This window comes from Aotus nancymaae, unplaced genomic scaffold, assembly GCF_030222135.1.
Source record: "Aotus nancymaae isolate 86718 unplaced genomic scaffold, 86718_ANA_hifiasm-v0.15.2.pri h1tg000014l, whole genome shotgun sequence".
In the NCBI taxonomy this organism is placed as follows: Eukaryota; Metazoa; Chordata; class Mammalia; order Primates; family Aotidae; genus Aotus; species Aotus nancymaae.
In genome coordinates this window covers 34851020-34878659 of record NW_026988425.1, presented here as the reverse complement: position 1 = coordinate 34878659, position 27640 = coordinate 34851020, and the positions used below count along the sequence as shown (strand labels likewise).

General features: G+C 37.0%; 1 protein-coding gene across 1 annotated transcript in view; it reads right to left on the bottom strand.

Moving 5' to 3' along the window:
- The window catches only part of SPEF2 (sperm flagellar 2), a 194538-nt gene that overhangs the window by 32919 nt on the left and 133979 nt on the right, over positions 1-27640 (bottom strand). The window contains exons 24-28 of the mRNA XM_064375924.1: positions 22258-22395; positions 16011-16162; positions 12167-12347; positions 3462-3609; positions 927-1055 (exon numbers count right to left, since the gene is read on the bottom strand). Coding sequence (XP_064231994.1) covers positions 927-1055; positions 3462-3609; positions 12167-12347; positions 16011-16162; positions 22258-22395 — 748 coding nt within the window. The remainder of the gene's footprint in view (positions 1-926; positions 1056-3461; positions 3610-12166; positions 12348-16010; positions 16163-22257; positions 22396-27640) is intronic.

Here is a 27640-nt window from a genome sequence, read left to right as displayed (position 1 = left end):
AGATGAAGTGTACTGAAAACCACTGAAATCAGATGCAGAACAAGCAATAGAGAAGATGCATCTGTCCCGGGCTCTCCTGATGCCACAGGTCTCCCTGTGTTCAACTGACTTCAGATTTTATTGTTGGAATTATAGAAGTGGGTGCTGTGAGATGGAGAGGACAGGGAGAGAAAAAGAGAGAAACAAGGGATAGAAAGCATCCTTAGTGGTTAAAGGTATCTCAGCACGCCCCATGCCACATTTTTGTGGTTTTGTCATCTTGTATATTGACCATGGTTTTTATTCCTTAGGATATGTTTGGTCAGTTTCCTGATCTTCTCAGATTTCATTTAGAATTCCATTACAAGACAATTAGGAGAGCCATAAGGAGAATACGTTTTGTGGAGTCATTGCTCCTATAGAGAAGAACACCCCTGAACATAATAGATACATGACTGGCTCCTCTAGGGTCTTTGTTCCCAATAAATCACTTTCAGGGCCTGTTAGCCTCTAGAAAGAATTTATTTTCCTAATGAGGGACTTAAATTATTCTTATTGTAATATAAAACCACTTACTTCAGGTAGTCACTACCTAAACCTGTAAAATCATACCAACTTTCAACATTATCTTTTGTTTCTGTTTTATGAGATTTTAATGACTGCTGTTGCTTTTTCTAACCCATTCCCAAGTTCTTTTTGGTTCTTTTTGAGATCCTGCCATCAGTTAAGACTGATTAGATGATGCCAAAACGTCTGACTCATGCAACCCTCAAATCTAGTCCTCAAGTGGTCAAACAAAAACAGGCAACTAAATATTGTACTTTCAACCTGTTTGCTGTATGTTCTCGTAGACATGGTCTAAGGCAATTGATGAGCCAGCTGTGGGCTGTTTGCCCACTGGTCTCCTTTCTACTGAAAAGCATCATTTTAGTTATTTCAATCGCTACCTTCAAATTGCAAGGCAGCAAGGTGTTCTTCTTTTATTTTGAGCTTCAGTTCATTTTTCATTTCGATTTCAGCAATTTCCTCTGTGGTTACTACCACAGGAGTCGCTTCTGCTGTAGGTGTTGATTTACCTGAAAGGGCAATGAAACACGCTGAGTAAATGAACAAAATACAAAGGTATGCACATAGCACTTGGACAGCATGAGCACAAAGCAAAATTTGTTAAGCTATAAAGCTCTAGTGATTTGGAACCAATGAAACCTTGGTCCTCTCAGCATGAGTGATGAAATATTGAATTTTTCCTTAAGAATTCTCTGTATGGTGCCTGGGCTGGACTTACATAAAAACACTCCATTTGTGCAGTATAATTAAAAAAGTGAGTTGTGTAGCAAGCACAGAGATGGTATAGTCTCCAAACATAGTAAAATCCACGGTTTGGGGACAAGAATGAGCAAATCCCAACATAGTGCTGACCCCATTAGACACCTGCAGAATTACCACTCCATAAGGGATAACTTCTATCAGCAAAGTGTTTCCTAGATCTTCACTATTAAAAGACAAGAGGAGCCAGGTGTGATGGCTCACACCTGCAATCCCACCACTTTGGGAGGGCAAGGTGGGTAGATCATGAAGTCAAGAGATTGAGACCATCCTGGCCAACATGGTGAAAACCCATCTTTACTAAAAATAGAAAAATTAGCTAGGTGAGGTGGTGCGCACCTGTACTCCCAGCTACTCAGTAGGCTTAGGTAGGAGAATTGCTTGAAGCTGGGAGGCAGAATTTGCAGTGAGTCGAGAATGTGCCACTGCACTCCAGCCTGGAGACAGAGCAAGACTCCAACTAAAAAAAAAAAAAAAAAAGAGAGACGAGAATAACCTCAAGAAGATGTGAATGAAATGCAGGTGATATTCAAGAATTTATAACCTATTTAAGCATCATTATTATTTTTTGAGAGAGTCTTGTTGTCGCCCAGGCTGGAGTGCAGTGGCATGCTCACGGCTCACTGCAGCCTCGAACTCCCAAGCTCAGGTGATTCTTCCATCTCAGTCTCCCTAGTAGCTGGGACTACAGACGTGTGCCACCACACCCAGCTATGTTTTTGTAATTTTTTTTTGGTAAAGACAGAGTTTTGTCCTGTTACTTAGGCTGGTCTCCCAATCCTGGGCTCAAGCAATCCTGCCTTGGCCTCCCAAAGTGCTGGGATTACAGGTGTGAGGCACTGTGCCTGGCTAATTTAATTAAATTTTAATTGGAACTTAGCTATAAGTACATCAGTGATTATATAAGAGCATTAGAAAATATAAATTTGTCAGTACTTATCAAAGGATTTACCCATGGGATATGGCAGTATGATTCTAGTTGCAGAGCCCATATACATAGTTCTATTTTCAGTTCAATGTATCTTTCCTGAGCATCTGACCTCAAGGGGTTCAAATCTTGTAAAGAAGGCATATGTTGCAATAATAGATGTATGTATAAGTTACAGATGAAGGAGAGATTAATCTCTCTGGATTTCTGTTTTATCATCCGTAAAATTAAGGGATCAGACCCCAACAGTTATTTCATTAGTCAACAGAAGCATTTTCCTTATTCCTGCCACTTGAGATGGACTAAAGTGGTGCGTTCTTTATCGAGGTAATACTCCTCCTTTCCTTCAAGTGCCACTGACCCACTCCCTCCTCCATCTTCAGTGCATTTCTCTAACTCCCATTCCGGGCTGCTTGAATGTTTTCCATCAGGAAGCATCTTCTATGCCCTCAGATGGAGTGAGAAAACCTCATTCTCAAGGTACCTGTACCTCCCCTATCAAAGAACAATGGTTATGTGTCTGTCTCTACTGCAAAACTGCAGATGGATTAGGGCAGGGACCATGGTTGTGATTTTTGGTTTTGTTTTTGATTTGCTATTGTGTTCTTGGTATCCATATAGAGCATTTCACATGGGTGTCTAAGAAACATATCATGGACAATCTATGAGTGGAGTTCTTCTCATTTGCTTCTCAGGATTCCACTTCACGGGGGGGGGGGGGTAATGTTTGTGCCAAAACTATTCATTCCTAAGTTTAATTAGAGATCTCCTTTAAGATGAATTTTCTCAATTCTTTGTTTTTCCTCATGCTACTGAGGCAGAGATTTAGGCAGGAGGCCTCCAGGAGAAAAGAACTTGCTCCTGAAACATACACATTGCTTTTAAAAACACAGCTTTTAAACTTCTGTTACCACAGTGTTAGCCCTTTTGTGCAGACTTTTCAGATGACACAGTACAATCCTGCAAGTTCTTTAAAATTTCAAAACTGTCTTTGAGGTTTATTTCACCCTAGGTACATTTGGCTATTTGGAACAACAAGTTAGGTGGGCTTGCTATGCCATATGATTTGCCACTAACACCACAAATCATAGAAGCCTGGGTCTCTAGTTTAAACCAAATGAGCAGTATTTTAGTAGCTTAGAGGCTAATAATGTGTTGGTTAAATGCTTGTTTTCTACCAAGGAGAGGTTTCAGCATCCAGGGTTCTGAGTGCTAAAACCATAAATACCTTTGGGTTTTTTGTCTTCCTGTTTTTTCTTGGGTGGCTCCTTTTTGACTTTTTTATTTGCACCCATCTGAAGAGATTTTTCTTTGGGGTCTGCTGGCTGGTTTTCTTTTTCTTCTTCCATGAGCCTCTGATGAATTTCAGCAGCCACCTGGTTGCATAAGAGCAATATTTCAGTTAATGCAGCATTATAAAATATAGTAACTATTTGGATGTAGTCATTACCAAATTCTGTTGAAACCTTAATCCACTGTAAACAGTCGTGCCCATGTACTCGAACTTTACAAAACACACCCCACGATGTTTTACTTAAGCGGAAACCTGGCCCTGTCCCAAAATGTGGCTTCCCTACCACCATCTGTGTGGAGGCTGCTCACTTTCTCGAGCCCTGCCTGCAAAGCATCCTTATGTTTCCTCATTGCCACCTCCAGACTGTCGCAACTCCATGATTATTTAAAACTTCCTTTCTTTTAAATCTCAGACACACATCTATACTTCTCAGTTCCTTTAATCTCTTGACTTCCAATCTGGAGTATTTCCCTGTATCAGTGTTTCTTAATCTTCTTTTGATAACTGATCCCCTACAGAGTTTTTTTTAAACATGTTTTTTCTTTTATTTGCATTTATGCACTTTTAATACTGCAGAAGTGTATTTGTTTATGTCCTGGGTATATATCTGTGGTTTCTACACACATATTTTCATTACCTCTGGCCACAGCCAATTTTGGGGAATGCATGTCCTATGTTAACTGGCTCATGAACACTTGACTCCTGGGCTTCTATTCTACTTTAGCACTAAACATCATCCACAAAATAATCAGTATTTGTGAGGTTGACCCATCCCACAGGCTAATCCCAAGGTTCTTAGCTTCCTCTGCTGGGCTGACTTTCAGCTTCTCTCCATTCCACCAAGTATCTCCTTTCATTCTCACAAGTGTCCTGGTTTGAGATTAGTTGTTCTGTCTCCTCATTATAAGTGCTGAATGGAGAAGCTCTGTCCTTCCCCACCCACGGGGTCAGGAACTGCAGGTATCCCTCCACCTCTCCTCTGCAGCTGGCTCAGCGCTTCAGGCAGCAGAAAAAGCCTGGTCTCATGACAACACAGATGAACCTGGAGGACATTATGCTAAGTAAAATAAGCCAGGCACAGAAAGGCAAAAACTGCATGATCTCACTTATGTGTAGAATCTTAAAAAGTCAAAGCATGGAAGTAGAATGTAGGAGAGTGGTTACCAGGGGCTGGGGTAGGTGAGTAGGTGGGACAGGGAAAGGGGAGATGTCAGTCCAAGGGTGCTAAGTCTCAGTTAGATTAGAGAAATAGGTGCTGGTGATGTATTGCCCAGCACAATGACTGTAGTTAATAAAAATGCATTGTATATTTCAAAATTGCTAAGAGTAAATTTAAAATGTTCTAACCACAAAAATAGTAAGTAAGGTAATAGATATGGTAATCAACTTGATTCAATCATCTCACAACGTATACAGACATCAAAACTTCACATTGTACCGCATAAATATATGCAATTGTTATTTGTAAATTAAGATTATATATATGTACACTCTTGTCTTGAGGCTTGTGCCACTGGGATTGTATCTGCAGTTAGAAATACTGAACATTTTGCAATAAGTTCAACTGCCCCTGGGGAGGCGAAGGTTTCTTATGAGTGTCGCCCTAAGAAATGAGAACCCAGGAAAGAATCCCAAGGGAAGAAACAACACACACACACACACACACACACACACACACACACACACACACACCTGTGGAGGCAGTAGCAATGTAGGATTTAAAACTCTGAAATCAGTAAAGTAAGTGGTGAAAAAGTCAGGGTTCTTGAGGGCTTATTTATTTATAATTTCTGTGGAGAATGGGGTGAGGAGGTGAGAGGAGATAGAGGAAGATTAATGGAGGTGAATAGAAAAATGAATAAGGCATAATCTCTACCCTTTGTGGGTGAAATAGACCAGCCAGTTCCTGCCTTCTCCAAAATTCTGCCACACTTCATACCCCATGGCAGCATCTAACTGTTCCTAAGTGTTCTATGAGTGTTAAGTCTTGCCCCACCCTCCAAAGGGACCTCATGCTTCCCAGAGCTAAGCCAGTCCTACTTCTTTGTAATCTTCTTGCTTTGAGTATCTGAGCTGTGCTCAAAGAGGATGCCCAGTAGAGGCTTATTAATCAATGAACTTTCTTTCAAAATAATCATATTCCACAGAAGGTACCCACAACTTCTTCAATATCAACAGAACCTTGGAGGAATATAGGAAGGTTTCAGAGAGCAAGCAGATTTCTTTGTTTTTCTTTCTTTCTTTCTTTCTGCCTTTGTCTTTCTTTCTCTTTCTTTCTTTCTTTTTTTTTTTTTGCCAGATGCCCTTTTGATAAAAATGCTCTTTTTTTTTTCTTTCTTTCTGGCTTTGTCTTTCTTTCTTTTTTTTTTTTGGCCAGATGCCCTTTTGATAAAAATGAATACCAGATACTGTACTTGCAAGTTCTTAGTAAAGCTGAAAGCAGACTTGCTAACATTCCTCCCCTAAATTGCAAGCAATTCAGTTTTTAATCGGTTCCTGCAAAGCACTCTAAGTTAGCAATTTTCTTCAAAATTGGATTTTTCTCCTTTGTAAACAACTTCGTGATGATGATGATAATTATCATAATTATCTGCATAATTATGCATCATAATTATCTGAATTTTTCTGGTCCACTTCCTTCTAAGACCTCTGGGTTGCTATCAAAAATTAACGTAATTCACAATTCATTCAGCAATCTAGCTTATAAAGCTGGAGAGAACTTTAAACATAATGCTTTGACATTGTGGGTGTTAAAAATATGACTTGTTTCTTTGAAATCATTGCATACCTCTTAATTAGAAGGAAGTTTTGCCAAAAATTAACAGCTTACTAAATGGATAGCTCCTGGTAAAACTGTTGTGTAGAAAAAAGCCTGTGTTGAAGTGTTCTCATTTTTAGTCGCACTAATCTCAGCTGGTACTGTTCGCCCCAGAACAGTTTACTGAATCACACCTATTTCATTTGAAATTCAAAGTTCCCTTAAGGTTGTGTGACGTCAAAGTCAAGCAGTATTCAAATATAATTATTAGTAATATTAATTACTAAACAGTTCATTTTTCTATGCTTTCTATAAGATTTTTAAAAATCCACAAGGAAAACTATTTTAAATACATTTCTTAACATAATTACAAGTTAAAATTTATAGTTTCTAAAACACTTTATATACATTATTTCATTGGATTTTTTCAGCGATTCAATAAAGGAAAGATAGACTGTCTCCAATGTTATAGATACAGCACTAAAGAATTAGAGAGGTTAAGTGATTTTCCTAAAATCATACAGCTTAACCAAGAGGCATAGCCAGTGTGCTCTTTGTGCTATATGAGCCTCTCCTTCTAAGAATATACCATTTTTAAGTGTCATTTTTGCAGGTAATTTTAATGGGATTCTTAAGGCTTGTAGATTATGTCTATATTGCTCATTTAACAATAAGAATAGCTTATTTTTTTTTTTCTAGAGCCTCTATGTCTGGTTTCTAACTTTCTGGTGTTTGGTACTTATTGTGGTCTCTGCTATGACCATTACTGTCACTACTGTCATCACTTAAATTGACATCAGTATTATCAGCATAGCAGCAGCAGCATCTCAAGACTATAATAAGGGATTATTATAATATTATGCTAGATGTGGGCATTATGCTAAGTGCAAGGTATACAAAAAGTTTTGGAATCCAGTTAAGTATTCAGACTAACAACTAACAAGATACAAATTACAAAACAACAACAACAAAAATACTTAGATACTAAGAGCCAAATGAGTGGGAAAGACAATAACTGCTACAAGAATAGCAACAGCACATGATCACAGATCGCTGGTACTTCAGGAAAGAGGAAATTAACTGGTCAGGAATCAAGGTAGAAACTAATGCTGAAGACCTAAAGGTCAAGTATTTGAGATTCTTTGATGGCAAGTGGAGATCATCACACTAACCCATTCTTCTCTTAGGTCAATAATGAAAAATCATTTTAGTATGCTTATATGCATCATATCCCATTAAAAAACCCTAATACTTCTTTTCTTTCATCTAGTCCATTTTACTCATTTAAATTTAATGTAGTTGCAGATACATTTGGGCTATAAAGCTACCATCTTCTCTGTACTTGTATTGCTTGTGGAATATTTTTTCCGCCCTCTTTTCTTTTCTTCTTTTGCATTGAATATTTTAAATTTCACTTTCCCCCCATGTTAGCTTGGAAATAGCACACACTAAATCACTTAGTGGCTACCCTAGAAATAACACCATGAATTATTGACTAAATAAATGACTTTGATGAGTTACTAATTCATGGTGTAATTCCTAGGGTAACTGCTAAGAGAATAGTAACAGAATACATGATGGCCAAACTTACAGAGGGAAAACAAGCAGAAAAGAAAAGAGATAGAGAAGATAAAAATGAAAGGATGAAAAAGATATGACATGTCAATAATATCTAAAATATAATTTGCAAAACGAAAGGATTATATATACAGAAGATTATTTCGTAACAAGAAAAGGTTCAATTCACCAAAACGATTTAACAGTTTAAAATGTGTAGAAATTCCGTTTGACCCAGTAATCCTGTTACTGGGTATATACCCAAAGGATTATAATCGTTCTGTTACAAAGACACATGCACACGTATGTTCATTGAGGCACTGTTTACAATAGCAAAGACCTTGAACCAATCCAGATGCCAATCAATAATAGACTGGAAAAAGGAAATGTGGCACATATACACCATGGAATACTATGCAGCCATAAAATAAAAGGATGAGTTCGTGTTCTTTGTAGGGACATGGATAAATCTGGAAACCATCATTCTCAGCAAACTGACACAAGAACAGAAAACCAAATGCTGCATGTTCTCATAGGCAGATGTTGAACAATGAGAACACATGGACACAGGGAGGGGAGCATTGCACACTGGGGTCTGTTGGCGAGGGGGAGGGTGGCTGGGGGAGAAACAGCAGAGGGTGGGGAGGTTGGGGAGGGATAACATGGGGAGAAATGCCAGATATAAGTGACAGGGGGATGGAGGCAGCAAACCACATTGCCATGTATGTACCTATGCAACAATCCTGCATGATCTCCACATGTACCTCAGAACTTAAAGTGCAATAAAAAAAATGTGTATAGTCCCAATTTCATTGCCTCAAATATACATAAAGCAAATTGACCAAACCACAGATGATCTTATTATAACTCTTTTGATAATTTAAAGGAGAAAACAAACAAAATGAGAAAAATAAGATTTAAACAATGATATATACAAAATATGCATTTAAAAATACATAATAAAGTAATAAATATATCAAAATATTTATATATAAACAATGAGGTATAATATGTATACTAAACAATTAAATTAATATATTTCAATTACACACAACATTTCAAAAACTGACCATAGGGCAACTGCAAAAACCTTTATGAGAATATGTTCCATGAATAAAATGTAATCTAACCAGAAAATGACATATTATTTTGAAAATTAAAAATATATTTCTAAAATGCTTTGAATTCGATGATAAAAGTAACATATCAGAAACTTTGGGATGAAGCTAAAGCAAGTAACAAAGGAAACTTCGGAGTAGCAAATGTGTATAGTAGAAAAAAAGACTGGACACTAATAAACTATGGTGTATCTGAAATCCCTAGGGAAAGAATGGCAAAGTAAACTCAAAGAAAATAGCAGGAGGAAAAAATGATATTACAAAAGGAAAAAAACACAACACAGTAAAAGGAATCAATGAAGTTAAAAGTTAGTTATTGGAAAGCCTGATATAATTGATAAACATCTGGCTAAACTGATAGAAAAAAAAGAAAAGCACAAATAATAAACATCAGCAAACATTGCACATAAACACATAAACCACATAGACATTGCAATATTAACACAAACATAGGCGATTTTAAATAACTTCATGCTCATAAATGTAAACATTTAGAAATGAAAAAATTCTTAGCAAAATAATATTTACCAAAATCAACTCAAGCTTTTTCTAAGAAAAAACAAAACCAGAAAGCGTTGCATAATCTATTAAAGATAATGAATTATTGAGTGAGGGAGGACAACAAAAACTCCTCCTACAAACTCCTATAAAACTTAAGTCTAGATGACCTCTCAGTCAATGCTACCAATCATTTTAAGAAGAAATAATCCTAACTTCCATGAAATTTTCCAAAGTATAGAGAGGAAACATATCCAGACTTGATTTATGAAGCTAATATTATCTGGATGGTACAAGCCAACGAAGATAGCATGAGAAAGGACAAGGGATACACTGTCTCACTTTCACTCTCTCACTCAAAGATTAACATTCTAAACGAAGTATTAACAAAACAAATCCAGTAATATGTAAGAAAGATGATGCTTCATTAAAATGTTGGACTTATTCCAGGAATGTGATGTAAGTTTAACATTAGAAATTGGTCAATGTGATTTTTCACATTAACAGGAAATGAAGAAAAAATTGTATAATAGAGGCAGAAAAAGCATTTGAAAATACAAGTCATGAAAAATCCTCTCAGAGTAAACAGGATATGAAAAGGAATGCTCATAATCTGATAAATACTGCCTTAAAAATTAGCAGCCAACATTTTTATGAATCTTGAAAAGCTGATTTGAAAATGAATAGGCAAAAAGTCATGAAAATCCAAAATGTTCTTGGCAGATGACAAGGTGGGAAGATTTACTCATTCAGGTAACAAATAAATGGTATGATATTGGTGTGGTGTTGGTATAAGGCTAGACAAATAGAGCAATGCAACACACCTATACAGACGTGGCCATGTGATGCACGACAAAGATGATGGTGCAGTGAAATGGGGAAAGGGTTTAGCACTACCTATGAAAGCCAAGGTATTATGTATAGTATTGTCTACTAACTTTAAAGATAGCACACATTACTAGATGTATTCCCAACAGTTATCTACACACATGGGTACCAGTAGACGTGTACAAGCATGTTCATGGCAGCAGTATCCATACCAACACCAAACTGGAAACCCAAAAGTATATCAAAAGCAGGTTGGTTAAATAAATTGTGATACATTCATATAATGCAACACAATACACCAACAAAAATGAACAATATAAGATTACTCTCACAAAGAAAGTTGAGCAAAAAAAAGACACAAAAAAGACAAGATATGAGTTCATTTATCTAAAGCTCAAAAGCAAGGAAAGCTACACAACAGTGTTTAGAGCTATAGACTTGGTAATAAAACTCTTAAGAATATCAAGGAAATGATTCCTAAAAAGGCAAGATGGTGGTCCCCTTTAGAGGATATGAAGTGAGTTAGGAATGGGAAGAAGCACAGTATTACTATGTAGGTGCAGCCCTTGTTCCGTTTCTCCCCAGGGAGTGGTGCCATGAGTATTTACTTTAGGTGGGTTCATTAAGCCATGCAATTATAATTCGTGCATTTTCCTTATATATGTCAAAATCCATACTAAAATGTTTTTCAAAAGAAGCAAAACAATGAGAAGAGTCGTTATTGCTTCTGAGAGGGGGAAAAGAAAGAAGTGGGGAGAACCAAAGAAAGAGAGGGAGAAAGAAAGGAAACACTGAGGCTGCTTGAATGAGAAGGTCCGAAAAAAGCCTGAAAGCAGAGAGGCCAAGAAGGGACTTGGAAAGTGCCCAGTTGGAAATTTCGTTTGCTGTGAGATCTGGGATGCAAGGTTCTCTTCTGCCTCTTTCACATCAATCTTTTGGAAAGTTGATGCTGCTTTCTGTTTGAATGTGATATTTCACAGAAACTCAGAGAAGGCTTGGCATGGAGTGAAAAGAGAAAACATCTTGGTGGACCCAGGACCTGGCAGATGAGGGAATAGCAATTGATTATCTGAGTTAAACTCTGGGTGTATCTTCTGCATGGTGTGACACTTCTGCTTAAAGTTATGTGTATGCCTCCCCTTTACCTTTTGATCTGGGAAGAAATGATATAAGCTTTGAAGTCATAGAGACCTAGGTTCAAATTTCATTTGGACATTTACCTGCTAGGAGAATCTGGGCAAGTTTCTTAGCCTTTCTGAACCTTAATTCTCCACCGTAAATTGGATAATAACAATACTTACCTCATAGGTGATTTAGAAAAAATGCCTAGCAGAGAGGTTGCCAACTAGAGCCGTAGAGGCCAGTTGTGTGATTTGCTTGGCTCTGCAGAATATTTAAAAAAAAATTTTATTTCATTTCTTACATACTAAAATTAGTAGCTTTACATAAAAATCTGAATGTCTGGCTTTTCTTAGAAAATTGGAAAATCTGGCCATGTCAGACCTCATTCTTAAATGGCAACTGCATTTGCACCTGCAAACAGGGGTGTGACTTCCGCTTGGCCCCAGACCCATCCCTCCTGATTGTCTTACACTTGATCCACCTCATTAACATTTCCTGACTGCCTTTAGGCCCTGCACTTGGAACCTGAACCCAGCACAGAAAATAATCTGTGTTGGTTCATTTGTTTCATGATCTCAAATATCTATTGACTGAATCACATTTCTCTTTTTATTTCTTTCAGAAAAAAAAAGTTTTGAAGGTATAACTTTATACAGTGTTTGAGAATGTTGTGCAAATTTTCAACTTATTGCATATTACGAACCTTGGTCCTTAGTGAGTGGGTATTACTAACAGGAAATGTAACGAGCACTGCTTACCATCTGAGATACTGCTAAAGAAGCCTGCTGCCAGGTGTCCATGACCAGCCTCTCATCGGCCTCAAAGTTGGACTCTATGTTTTCTAGGGAGTTATCCATCTTACCCTTCAGAATTGATTTTTTTTTTGGTTTGGGCGTAACTGTTTCCAGAGAAATGGACGTTCGAGGAACTAGAGGAATTCTTTAGGAAACAAACAAGCAAAAGGGATATAAATATTTTGCTTAACAGAATTCTATTTTTGTGACCATGTTACTTTGTAAATGTTACTGTCTTGGTTTAATCTTAATTTTCAAAGTTTTCCTGGAAAAATTATTCTAATGGAAAAAAGATTATAAAAGACGGCATTCAAATTTTTATGGTCTAGAATGTCCTGTTAATAAAGAGACTCAAAATGAACAACAACAAAACATACTTTTCAGGCTTAATTCTCAATAATTATAAAACAGAGGATTAGACAATGGTCATTATAAAGAAACGCAACTTTGGAATTTGTTCCAGAGCATACACTTCTGATGAAGGATAAATAAAAAAGTCAGTCAAGAAAAAGCAAACCAAACAAAACTGAGCATCACTTCTCGAAGGTGAAAAGTATCATTCGGCATCCCGAAGGGCACAACTGAAGGTAGGACATGTCTGTCCATGGCCATCCCACATTGAACACCCCTGATCTCTTCTGACAGTAGCACATGACTAATTCTAATGTGAGGTCTGAAAGGGGCTACCGCACAGAAGCAGCTAAGTTTTGATGGTGGGTAGGGTAGTTGACAGCACCACCCCTACAAAGGTTTTGTTTGTTTTATAAAGTGGTGTGGGAACACAAAGTTAAGCTCTCTTTCCCTCTTCCCTTATTGCTGTTCCTGTGTAGAAATTTTTGAGCTGCCTCTGGGAATATCTTAACCCGGAAGGATCCCAGGATCTCAAAGGTTAACAGAAGCAGGGAAAGATCTACAAGGTAGAATGTTTTTTGTAACTGGGACCCCGCTTTAGTAATAGAAAGTGCAAAGGGTTATCAGCTTGGGGAAGAAATGAGAAGAGAGCAGCTCCAAGGATGATTTTGTTGAAACTAGAGGAGAAGAGTCAGAATCAGTAATCTAGGAACAAGCATTTGGTTTTGTAGACTCAAGTTGCTGGAGAATAGAGCAGTGATTCAGAAAGATGATTGTAAACTCCACAAACAGCTTGTTTTGAAGCATCAGACAAGGTTTCTTGAACTTGGCACTCTGATTCTTAAAGTGCTTGAAATAGCTGCCTCTGTGCAGTAGCCCCTTTCAGACCTTATATTAGTATTAGTCATGTGGTCCTGTCAGAGGTAGACCACAGTCTACCGTGCCTGAAAAGGCCGTGTATTGAAGATCTGCTACTCATCTATGCACAAATTAAATTAAATTTTAATGATCAAATGAGGCTAAATCACTGTCACTCCAGTTTGACTGTGATTCCTGTGTTCAGTAGGTTAGGGTAAGGTTTGTGAATCTTATAGACAAACCTTAATCATCTCTAGATGTTTAGTACAGTACAACATGTATTTTTCAATGTCTTGCTTTGGAGGACAGCAAAGCAGTAGCATATCAGTTAGAAAAAGAATTTGCGTTTAGAATTTATTTACTGGAAAAAACACTGGTCTAGGTAGCTCCCTCACTATTAGTAGGTATGAACTTGAGCATGTCACTTGATTTTATGAGATTCAGTTCTTCCTAGAATAATACAAACATAATTATTATGAGAAGTATTCATTATCAACTAATTATTAGTTATTACCATCATTGTGAATAATCTTACTATACTACTACTAATATTATTATTGCTATAGAGTTGTTGGGAGGAATAAAGTAGACAAAATATGTGAACATGTTTAACACTGTTCTTGTTTCCCTTTATATATGACAGGTTGATTGGTTAGTTGGTTGATATATTGATTGACTGATAGTTCCAGTAGGTACCCAAAGTTGTGGTTTGAGGCTGAAACTGGTGCAGAGTTATTTGCAGGAAATAAGAACTGGCTGTTCTTTTGCCAGTTTCATTCTACTAACCAACATTAACAGCTTCCCCATTACGCCCAACTTGCTATTGTGTGCTAGGAACAGAATGTACTGCCATTCTAAACATTGAAATCTGGCCTCTTTTGATGGTTCTAGTGGTTCATATTGCCTTTGAAATTTTTTTTAATTGCTTTTAATCTCAAAGTTCTTTTTCAGCAGCTTGCTGAACATTTTCCTTCCATATGTGTCAAAAAGACGGGACACATTCTTACTCTTAGATATTCTTGTGTACACATGGGCCTGACAGGGATGTGATGAGGGTAGATGGAAAAAGCCTGGAAAGAACAGAAGTGGGCTTTGGATCACTGCATTAAATATTGTGTTCAGGCCATCTCAAATCCTTTTTGGAACAAGGGTGAGTAAAAGAAACAAAGCGGGAACATGCAATAGGTAATAATCAGCATTTATTGAGTTATTGGGACTCAGTCTCATCTTCTGATACCATGATATGGTACTAAATGCTTTGTAGATTTCATTTTCCATAATCTTCACAACAATTCTCCTTTACAGATAAGGAAACTAAGACTAAAGAGAGATGGAGTGAACTTGACAACAAATAAATTGTCTTATTTACATACAATGATTGAGTAACAGAACCAGGATTCAAACCAGATCTGTCTTACTTCAAAATATATACATTATCCTCCATTTAGTTTGTGCAACTCCTGACACCTGCATTGACTGAGCAAACTTGTAAAAATATAGTACACTGCCTTTCACATAAAATATACATCTCCTTGGAGATTTAAATTTAACTTGCAGTGCCTTTATATTATTTTTTTAAATCTGACTTTCTTTTTCCCCTCCTCATATCTGATATAATGTTTTTTGTTTCTTATAACCTGCCTACTGATTACTAAAAAGGATTGTTTTAATTCTTCACTATATTTTATTGATTTATTTTAAATTAAAATTCATTTAATTTTTAAGGATTTTGATTTCTATTTTTAATTGCCTTTATTTCAATTCTTACTTTTATCTCTCTTAATGTTTTATAGTTGGAAACCATGCCACAAAAATTTCCACCACTCCTAACTACCATGTCTCGAAGACATTTTTCTGTCTGTTCAGAGCTTCTCAGAGTTTGGGATCTTGCCTTTCTCTTGCCCCTACCCCATTGGATCTACAAAAACAGTGACTTATAGACTTTTATATTACACAGGATTTGCTTGGCTGAAAATAAAATTTGTCTTTTATCCTGTCACCAAGTTTATTTTTGGCAGAAATCTGATGTTAGACTATTAATAAGTCTTTCAGTCACTCTCATAAGGTCATTATCACATACTACTGAGACTTTACTGTTTCTCAATGTCTTCACCTGTAAAAGAAGACTCAAAACATCTTTCATTTTCATTTATATAATACAATATGTACACACACACACACACACACACACACACACACACACCCCTGCTTTGGTCCTTTCATCAAAGTGTTAGAGGTTCATAATTTCTTACCAGAAACCACTGGGGCCAAAAGTGCTTCAGAATTATGAATTTGAGTATACCATATATTCCCTAATACCACCTGCAGAGTCTGTGGGATGACTCCATCATAAAATGCATTTTATCTTTGCAGCAAAATAAGTAAATATTCCCTATGAATTGAATAACATATATTAGTAGTCTTAAGTCAATGACATACTAACTTTAAAAGAAAACCATGATCAATTATTAGAGCTTTTTAGTACCTTGGATTTGCAGATAAAGGAGTGTGATTGTTATTAGTGGTGTGATTTTTATTATTTTAAATCACAAAGCTTTATGTTCAAAACAATTACGTGTGATATAATAGTCTGCCTTACCTAAGTTGGCTTTCGGAATTGTCTTTACTATCTAGTTGAACCAAAGGGATTCGAGTAAATTTCTTATTGTCCTCTACTGGGATTTTATTTTCCATTCCCCGGTAATAATCTTGAAGGAGTCTCTTTGTATCTTGAAAACGGTTCAGTTCTGCCTTTAATAGCAAATGTGAATGTTAATATCCAAGGAAGAACAAGCTGATCTGTACATATTTCTGATAGAAGCTTCTGAAAGTGCTATTTTGAAAACATTTAGATTGAAAATAATTTTCTCGAAATTAAGAAGGAGCATTGGTTATAAGTATATATATAAGATTTTCATTAAAATTAAAAATAATTAGTGACTTTGTATTCTCTATATTTACTGAACATGATGCAACTTAACAGAATGACTTTTCTATGCCTCTTGACATTGTGACAAACAGTTACAGGATGTATGATGTTTGAAGTAGTGCATATTATTCATTATTTTAACATTAGAATTCCTGTGTATTGAATTAGGAATTCAGTCAGCCAATATAGTAGCAAACTACGGTAGCAAAGTTCTTTGTCAAAGGTAGCATATTAGTTGATTTGGGAGATACCAAAAAATACTATATGTACAAATACAAAATGCAAATACACACACAAAAAACACTAGGTTCAATTGGTTCACTAGAGCAATTGAACTTAGATGTGGAGAAACAACAAAGGGTAACATAAAGTTAAGGTTTTTTTTTGTTTTTTTTTTTGACAGAGCCTTATTCTATTGCTCAGGCTGGAATGCAGTGATGTGGTCTCAGCTCACTGCAATCTCCACCTCCTGGTTCAAGTGATTCTCCTGCCTCAGCCTGCTGAGTAGCTGGGGTTACAGGCACCAGCCACCATGCCCGCCTAATTTTTGTATATTTAGTAGAGACAGGGTTTTGCCATGTTGTCGAGGCTGGTTTCGAACTCCTGATCTCAGGTGATCTGCCCACCTCAGCCTCCCAAAGTGCTGGGATTACAGGGGTGAACTGCCCCACCTGGCAACATAAAGTTTTAATGAATAGTTCTCTTTCCACAATTTTTTTTCTTATTCAATATGTGGAGAAGAGAGAGAATTCAGTTCTTCCAGTGCTCACAGCTAAACACTTCTGCTTGCATTGCCAGTAAGTACCTTGTGAAAAATGGAGCAACCCAGAGGAGCTGGTGGTAAGGTGAGCATCAGTCATTCCCTTGTTGTGACTTCCTGTCAGCACAGGTCATTTTCTTTTGTGGTATGCATATGCTGAAGTGTGTACATAGTGAGATTCTTCACAATGCCAACAGCACAAATGTAGAATGTGATTTTTTTCAACCTCGTCTCCCATTGGGTTCACAACAATATGGTGCATATCTGTGATTCTCTTTGATAGTGTAAACATGACCTCCAGACTTTGCCTTAGCCAGCTGGACTACTTAAATCAGTACCTGAGGGCCTAAATATTGAAGCTCCTTATACAGATATATTCCATGATATCTCGTTAATTGCAGAAAGCATCTTTTTAAAAAGAAAAAAAAGAAAAACAAAATTGACCTAATTTTCAAAGCCTTATGTAACCAAACTCAAAGGTATTTACAAAAGGATCCCTACATTTATCAAACAATTATGTAGCCACTTATTTCATAAAACATCAAGAAACATTCTCTTACTGCCACGTTCACAGTTCAAAACAAATAAATGTCTGTTTTTTTGTTGTAGTCTACACTAAAAGACAAGAATAGTTTCAATAAGTCCGTGTTTGATATAGAAAAGGGTAAGCCAAATTGCTTCTGAAAAGTTGTTTTCTGTACTATTCAACTTTTCTAGCTAAATGACTGAAACAGGGAGAAATTAATTTGGTGAGCTTGAATCTAAGTTAAAAAATAAAAGTACTATCTATGTCTTGTTTCACATTATAGAACTTTTTTTTCTCTTTTCTCTTTTCCTCCTTTTTTTTTTTTTTGAGATGGAGTCTCACTCTGTAACCCAGACTGGAGTGCAGTTGTGTGATCTTGGCTTATTGCAACCTCTGCCTCCTGGGTCCTGATTCAAGCAATTCTCCTACCTCAGCCTACCAAGTAGCTGGGATTACAGGCACGAGCTACCATGCCTAACTAATTTTTTTTTTTTTTTTTCCGTAGAGACGAGGTTTCATCATGTTGGCCAGTCTGGTCTTGAACTCTAGACCTCGTGATCTGCCTGCCTCGGCCTCCCAAAGTGCTGGGATTACAGGTATGAGCCACCTTGCCCAGCCTATAGAACATTCAATAGTATCCTTGGATTTTAAACATAAATATATATTTAAGAAGTTTTTTAAACCAGCATTTTGGAATGACCAGAAAAACTAAATTTTTTCTCATTCCTTGCAAAGCAACCAAATTAAGTTTTAAAATATTCATGTATGAACACATTCTACAATTTGACAAAAAGTGTTTGCATCTGTCATGTTTAGGTTTGGAAAACAGAGGAGAAAAATGAGTCTTGTAAATTATACTTATGAGAACTTGCACAATGCCACATTTATGGTAAATAGGATCAAATATAAACCCAATTTGTACAAACTGAATATTGACAAATAACTTTGGAGAATTTTATAAAAGTATGTTGAGGTCATAAAAATTATTAGTCATTAAACCATAGTATTGTATTATTTGGTAAATAAATTTAGAATTAGGAAATTATTTCCTTCTTAACTTAGAGAACTAAACTAATAATTATTAGGTTTAGTAAAGCTTATTTTATACAATTGGTATTTGGGACAGTGCTGTTATCTGTGCCTTAGGCTTGCCTCATTATAGTGATTATCTTATATAAAATATTAATTTATTTTTAGCTGGCATAATTTAATTAACTAAATCTGAATAAGATGCCATACTATATCCAAGATTTTCATAAAGGCAGAATTAATCAAAATTCCTCTCACATTTATGATAACTAGTAAACAATATGTGATTGTGACAGAATCTTAGATTTAAAAGGAATTTCAGAAATCATCTAGGATAGCATTTTGTAAAACACATTTTGTAGAAAACCTGTCCTATAGGGAGTTAATGAGTACCTTGTTGGAGAAGAAACAAATAACTTTTCAAGGTCAAATAGTGTAGAAATAATGGGTTAACACAGAAAAAGGATCTCCTTACTGAAGGGCATCTTGATGTCTAAATATGTTGATACACTTGTCAATCTCCCAGAGAGAGGGAAGAAGGATAGAGTGTGTAGCACTTCTCAAAGTCATTTGATCAGAGAGTCTGAGTCCTTGTTTTGTGAAATATCCTGTTGGACTAATGTCTATGGAGCCCACTTTGGGAAACACTTATTTTAGCTGTTACCCAATACCACAGATTCTTGAAGATTTTCTCTAGCGTACTTTCCACCAGTCCTCCAATACCATGTGCAAACTTCTGCTTTTGAGCCTCCCGGACAAAAAGCTCATTGCCTCAAAAGTTTGTTACTTGATGGGTTGTTTATTAGGCGCAGTCTGTAAATATTGAACTGAAACCTCCTCTTTTGTAATTTCCACTCTTGGTTTTTATAGGATCCTATTGATCAGTGCAAAATAAGGCTCTCTTCTGTTCTATGTGGCAAACTTACATCTATTTGAACAAGGAAGCAGTGGTTAGGAATAAGTAGACACTCTCTTATCCATGGGGGATAAGTTTCAAGACCCCCAGCGGATGCATGAAACTTCGGATAGTCCCAAACATTATATGTCCTGTGATTTTTTCATCTGATAACTAAATTGGCTACAAGTAACTAACAGATGGGCAGGAGCATCTACACCATGGATACACTAGACACAGGGATGATTCACCTTCTGAGCGAGACAGAATCAAACAGTGTGAGACTTCATTGCACTACTCAGAATGGAGCATAATTTAAAACTTATGAATTATTGATTTCTGGAAATTTCCATGTCATATTTTCAGACTGTGGGTAACAAACTATGGAAAACAAACCAAGGAGAAGGGGGAGCTACTGTATTGGCTTTGAAGTCAGATGGACAAATTGTTTCACTTGTGTTTGTCTCAATTTCCTCATTTGTGAAATGAAGATAATAGAATTTACAGTGGGTTGGGTGCAGTGACTCACGTCTGTAATCCCAACACTTTGGGAGGCCAAGGCAGGTTTATCACCTGAGGTCAGGAGTTCTAGACCAGCCTGACCAACATGGTGAAACCTTGTCTTTGCTAAAAATACAAAAATTAGCCAGGCATAGTGGCGGGTGCCTGTAATTCCAGCTATTTGGAAGGCTGAGGCAGGAGAATTGCTTGAACCTGGGAGGTGGTGGTTGCAGTGAGCTGAGATGGTGCCATTGTGCTCCAGCCTGGGTGACAAGAGTGAAAGCTTGTTGTGAAGTTTTAATGTATTCTACATGACTATCTTTCAAATGGTGCCTGGCACATACATAGTAAGAACTTAATAAATGTTAGCTTTTATTTGCTGCTTTTTCCTCTTTATTCCTTGTTGATCTTAGATGTTGGTTCAGTTTCTCAAGATAAAAGTCCAATATCTAGGGATTGTTGAAATATACCATATACCATTTCCAAAGGAGGTATGTATTGCTCTGAATCAAGAATGATTCACAAAAATTATCCATTTCCTATGCCTTCATTATTGGTTTTCAGCTACTTCTGCCATAAGCTTTTGATACAACTGTTTGTAATATTTGATTTTTGCTTGCCCAAACCAATGTTGTGGGGATGCTATTCAGATTGGTCTAGGCTGCTTAGGTATCTCATTCAATCTTTGCATACAACCCATGCCATGTGGATCTGTCCTCTTGGTCATGGCCTGGCTTTGTCCTCTGCTTTAGACGACATTGTTCTAACTCCAACTTCTCTTTCTCATCCAGATTTCTAACATGACTGCATAAGGTCGTCACTGTCCTGGTATCCTGACTTCTTGAAACCTCCCACCTGAGGGGCTGCTGTTGCCTCTCAGGTTTCTGCTGATATTTCAGACCTTCTGTGGTCTGGCCTATGCCTGAGCCATGAATGGTACCTTCGAAGTCTGGAAGTACTGCCATGTATTGGTCCTTTGATGAAAAAATATTTACTGAAACCTATCATCCACTAGCTGTAGGGATTGCCAGATAAGTATTCTCATTTCCTATACTATCTCTTTAAGTTAATCAACTGAACACTAGAAACGTACACTTTTCCATTCTCTATTTTCACTTCTATTATTGTAGGAAAAAATACTCATGTACACACAGCTTGAATGAAGACAGCCTAATATTCCCTTCAGCTTGTCTCAAGTTAGACAGGCTGCTTCCTGACTCTAGGACTTGACCTCCCTTTTGTTAGAGCGTTTGCTTTAAGAAAACTTGAAATTGTAAATCCTTTCACTGTTCCTTTGAGACGTCAATCTTTTCAAAAGCCTCCTACCAGTTGTACAACCCAGGAAAAAATGTCTTTCTCAAGGACCTAAAAACCATCTCTTTGTAATCAATCATCCAGAAAGACAGTGCCTCTATCTCCCAGTTCCCCTGTGAGAGTAGGAGCCAAACTTCACTAGGTGCATTGCTCCAAGTCCTAAAACTGCCTCCCATGACGAAGACAGTAGAAAGCTGACTTTTGCTTCCGGTAGTATCAACTGGTAAACACATTTGGCCTATGATCCATACCCTGTAACCTACCCCAGTTCTTAAAAACTCTCTAGCCCTTTGTCTTGGTAGAGCTGGGTTTGTACTTTCTCCCCTATTGCTGGCAATAGTGTCAGAATAAAATCAGCATCTGTCTTCCAATCTTGCCTTGTGCAATTTTTAAAAATTTAATATGCTGCAAATATAAGTTAATCGAGTTGCACTGATTATGGTCTGTTTTTCTAGTCCAGTATTGGAAAAATTTTTATTTTCAGGAATCAGATGTCTCCCTGGTCAGATCTTGCCTATGTTTGTTGTGACTGGGCTGCTTTCCTGGGCTTTCTTTGACCACTTAAGGGGTCTGCTTTGAGAGTTTGATGAGGTAAAGAACTCAATTGTAGACACTATTTCTATTGTGGCTTTCTACATATCTAGGTCACCTGAAGCAAAGCTGATGGGCAGTTGCTTGGGATGCTTCCAATCTGGGTGCACATTTGGCCTGGACCAAAATGTGTTATTTCAGCTAGCTTTCTTGGTGAGTTGGAGCTCATACTAGGCATAGCGCTATGACCAAACTGAGCACTGAAAAGACCTCTCATATTCCCAAGAAAGTGTCATATGAGGGACTGAGGGACGAGACTGTGAAGGGAAGCACCTGTGTCATTGTGACCAGCTGCTCTTACCTGCATCAAGGAAAAGAAATGGTTCACTGTTATTCCAAGAGAGTCCTGTAACCAGCTCCGGTTAATGATGTCAAGCTGCTCCTGCTCTGCCTCTTCCTTCCGGGCATCACAAATGTCCCACAGGCGGTCTCGCAGATCCTGAACAGAAAACAGGCATCGTGGCTATGCATTAGATCACTGCTGAAATCACCTAGGTGCAAGAAAACTGAAATCTTTTGCCTCTCTTAAAAATGTGTCTAAAGAAATTTTACACTGAATGCACTCCTGTATTGTATATGCTCATTCAACCAATATTCATTTTGCTTCTATTCTGTCAGTCCCTCCCATTTAAAGAGCACCTCACCACATTATATGTCTATGTCTACCACAAATCGACTATGTTTCACTTTATTCATGAATGGCTATATTTTATGTTTTAATCCTTCCCCAAAAATGTGTTGAAAAAGTTCTTTCAGTGAATTTTTTTGGGGAAATGGCATATTGTTGGTGGAAAAAAATACACAGCTGAATTTAAACCAGGGGCATAAACTTGTTAATTAATACTACAGATGGAATGTATTGTTCACCAAGAAATGTTATCTGAGCTTAATGGGGTGATCCAAAAGTAATAGCAGTACTTTACTGGTATCTCTTTGTATTAAAGAGATACTAGTCAAGAGATTGCCCTTGCTGGATATTGGGCAATAATAAAGATGATAAATATCAATATAATAATTTATAACATACTATTTATACATATACACAAATAATGAACTATATTCATGCATTTATAATATGATTTTGAATATAACATAATAAATTATGTATATATTTAATAATTTATATATAAGTATAATAAAAATAACTGGTCATCATGTAGAGTCCTTTCTGTGTTTATCTATGTGTCAGAACATAAGTCAGTATACTTGTGTTGACTCATTTAATACATCACAAAAACCTTAGCTAGGTACCATTATTATCTTCATTTTGCAGTTGAGGAAACTGAGTCACAGAGAAGTTACTTTCTAAGGTCACACAAAGAGTAAGTGGTGAAGCCAAAATATAAACCTGTGGTCTTGAATAATATGTACTACTATATTAGGCCTCAGTTACTTTATCTGTAAAATGGGCATCATACTACTTACCTTTTGGATATGTAGAAAAAATTAGCTGGTATATATAAAGCACATGCAATAATTCCTCAATTAATCAAAACTATTATTATAATCTTATTCATAGCAATTAAATATTTATTGTTTAATAAAATATCCCATTAATGAAACATATACAGTTCAATAAAAATTGACAGTTTTTGCAATAATAACAATTCATTGAGTCCAGGAGCGGTGGCTTATGCCTGTAATCCCAACACTTTGGGATGCTGAGGCAGGAGGGTCATTTGAGGCCAGGAGTTCAAGACCAGCCTGGTCAAAATGGCAAAACCACCATCTCTACAAAACATTAAAAAATAAAAACTTAGCCAGGCATAGTGGCACATGTCTGTAGTCCTGGCTACTCAGGAGGCTGAGATGGGAAGATTCTTGAGCCCAAGGGTTCAAGGCTGCAATGAGCCACGATCGTACCACTGCACCCCAGCCTGGGTGACAGAGTGAGACCCTGTCTCAAAAAAAATTAATAATAATTCACTGAGCGCAATGGCTCACAACTGTAATCCCAGCACTTTGGGAGGCCAAGGCAGGTGAATCACCTGAGACTGGGAGTCGAGACCAGCCTGATCAATATGGAGAAATCCTGTCTGTACTAAAAATACAAAAAATTAGCCAGGCATGTTGGCACATGCCTGTAATCCCAGCTACTTGGGATGCTGAGTCAGGAGAATTGCTTGAACCTGAGAGGTGGAGGTTGTGGTGAGCCGAGATCCTGCACTGCACTCCAGCCTGGGCAACAAGAGTGAAACTCCATCTCAAAAAATAATAATTCACTGAACATTTATTATGTGTTGAGAACCATGTTAAATGCATTACATGAGGGGTCCTCAACCCCTGGGCTGCGAGCTGGTACCTGTTGATGGCTTGTTAGGAACTGGGCCACACAGCAGGAGGTGAGTGGCAGGCAAGTGAGCATTAGCCCTTGAGCTCCACCTCCTATCAGATCAGCAGTGACATTAGATTCTCAGAGAAGCCTGAATCCTACTGTAAACTGTGAATATGAGAGATGTAGACTGTGTGTTCCTTATGAGAATCTAATGCATCATGATCTGAGATGGAACAGTTTCATCTCAAAACCATCCCCCTCGCCTATATCTGTGGAAAAACTGTCTTCCAAGAAACTGGTCCCTGGTGCCAAAAAGGTTGGGGACTACTGCATTACATTGACTGCCTCCTAATCCCCACAGTAGGTAGGTTTCTGATAAGACCATTGAGACACAGAGAGGTCAAGTTCCTTGCCTATAGTTTCCATGTGGTAGAGTCAGAAATTTGAATGCAAGCAATTTGATGCCAACAGTGAATTTCATTTCTGTGACACTGTGTTTATGGAATACTTTGTTTTTGAACTCATACCTTTGCATTTTGGTTTGTTACCTTGTGGAGGCTGCACATGAAATGAAAATATCACAAGCCGTTTTTATTGCAATATGCTAAGTATCAGAACAATACACTATTATTTTAGAGCTGATCTTGATATCTTCATGGGGTTTCCACAAATGCTCTGTCAGGCATTCAATAAGTACTAACTTGTGCTTATCAAATATCTATATATTTTTTAATTAATTATTTTTAAAAATTTTTTCATAAGTTATTGGAGTTCAGGTGGTATTTTGTTACATGAATAAGTTCTTTAGTGGTGATTTGTGAGATTTTTGATGTACCCATCACCCAAGCAGTATGCGTTGCACCATATTTGTAGTCTTTTATCACTCGCCCCCTTCTCACTCTTCCCCCAAGTCCCCAAAGTCCATTGTATCATTCTTATGCCTCTGCATCCTCATAGCTTAGCTCCCACATATCAGTGAAAACATACAATGCTTGATTTTCCATTCCTGAGTTACTTCACTTAGAATAATAGTCTCCAATCTCATCCAGCTCACTGCAAATACTGTGAATTCATTCCTTTTTATGGCTGAGTAGTATTCCATCATATCTATATATATACACATATAGCTATATACACACATAGATATATACATATATATAGATATCTATATGTGTATATATATAGATATGATGGAATAAATATGTTATATATATACCACATATATATACCACATATATATGTGTGTATGTGTGTATATACACATATATATGTAGATATACACCATAGTTTCTTCATCCACTCATTGATTGATGGGTGTTTGGGTTGGTTCCATGATTTTGCAATTGTGAATTGTGCTGCTATAAACATGTATGTGCAAGTATCTTTTTCAGATAACGACTACTTTTCGTCTGGGTAGATACCCAATAGTAGGATTGCAGGATCTAATGGTATTTCTACTTTTAGTCCTTTAAGGAATCTCCACACTGTTTTCCATAGTGTCTGTACTAGTTTACATTCCCATCAGCAGCATCGAAGTGTACCCTGATCACCACATCTTCACCAACATCTACTATTTTCTGATTTTTTTATTATGACCATCCTTGCAGGAGTAAGATGGTATCACATTGTGGTTTTGATTTGCATTTCCCTGATCATTAGAGATGTTGAGCATTTTTTCATATGTCTGTTGCCCATTTGTGTATTTTCTTTTGAGAATTGTCTGTTCATATCCTTAGCCCACTTTTTGATCAGATTTTTTTTTCTTGCTGATTTGTTTGAGTTCATTGTAGCTACGGGATATTAGTCTTTTGTCAGATGTACAGATTGTGAAAATTTTCTCCCACTCTGTGGGTTGTGTATTTACTCTGATGATTGTCCATTTGCCATGAAAAAGCTCTTTGGTTTAATTAGGTCTCAGCTATTTATCTTTGCTTTTATTGCATTTGCTTTTGGGTTCTTGGTCATAAAATCTTTGCCTAAGCTGATGTTTAGAAGGGTTTTTCCAATGTTATCTTGTAGAATTTTTATAGTTTCAGGTCTTAGGTTTAAATCCTTAATCCATCTTGAGTTGGTTTTTGTGCAAGGTGAGAGATGAAGATCCAGTTTCATTCTCCTACATGTGGCTAGCCAATTATGCCAACACCACTTGTTGAATAGGGTGTTCTTTCCCCACTTTATGTTTCTGTTTGCTTTGTCAAAGATCAGTTGGCTGTAAGTATTTGGGTTGATTTCTGGGTTCTCTATTCTGTTTCATTGGTCTATGTGCCTAGTTTTATACCAGTATCATGCTGTTTTGGTGACTATGGCCTTATAGTATAGTTTGAAATCTGGTAGTGTGATCCTTTCAGATTTGTTCTTTTTCCTTAGTCCTGCTTTGGCTATGCAGGCTATTTTTTGGTTCCATATGAATTTTAGAATTGTTTTTTCTAATTCTGTTAAGAATGTTGGTGGTATTTTGATGGGCATTGCATTGAATTTGTAGATTGCTTTTGGCAGTATGATCATTTTCACAATATTGATTCTACCCATCCATGAACATGGGATGTTTTTCATTTGTTTGTGTCATCTGTGATTTCTTTCAGCAGTGTTTTGTAGCTTTCCTTGTAAAGGTCTTTCAACTCCTTGTTTAGGTATATTCCTAAAGTATTTCTTTTCTTTTCTTTTTTTTTTTTTTTTTTGCAGGCATTGTAAAAGGTGTTGAGTTATTGATTTGATTATCTGCTTGGTTGCTGTTTGTGTATAGAAGAGATACTGATTTGTGTACATTGATCTTGTATCTGAAAACTTTGCTGAATTCTTTTATCAGTTCTAAGAGCTTTCTGGAGGAGTCTTAAGGTTTTCAATATAAACAATCATATTGTCAGCAAACAGGGACAGTTTGACTTTCTCTTTACTGATTTCAATGCCCTTTATTTCTTTCACTTGTCTGATTGCTCTGGCTAGGACCTCCAGTACTATGTTGAAGAGGAGTGGTGAGAGTGGGTATACTTGTCTTGTTCCAGTTCTCAGAGGGAATGCTTTCAACTTTTCCTCATTCAGTATTATGTTGGCTGTGGGTTTGTCATAGATGGCTTTTATTACATTGAAGTACATCCCTTGTATGCCAATTTTTGCTGAGAGGTTTAATCATAAAGGCATGTTGGATTTTGTTGAATGCTTTTTCTGCATCTATTGAGATGATCATGCGATTTCTGTTTTTAATTCTGTTTATATGGTGTATCACGTTTATTGACTTGCATATGTTAAACCATCCCTGAATCCCTGGTATAAAACACACTTGATGATGGTGGGCTGTCTTTTTGACATGTTGTTGGATTTGGTTAGCTAGTATTTTGTTAAGGATTTTAGCATGTATGTTCATCAAGGATATCCATTTGTAATTTTCTTTTTTGGTTATGTCCTTTCCTGG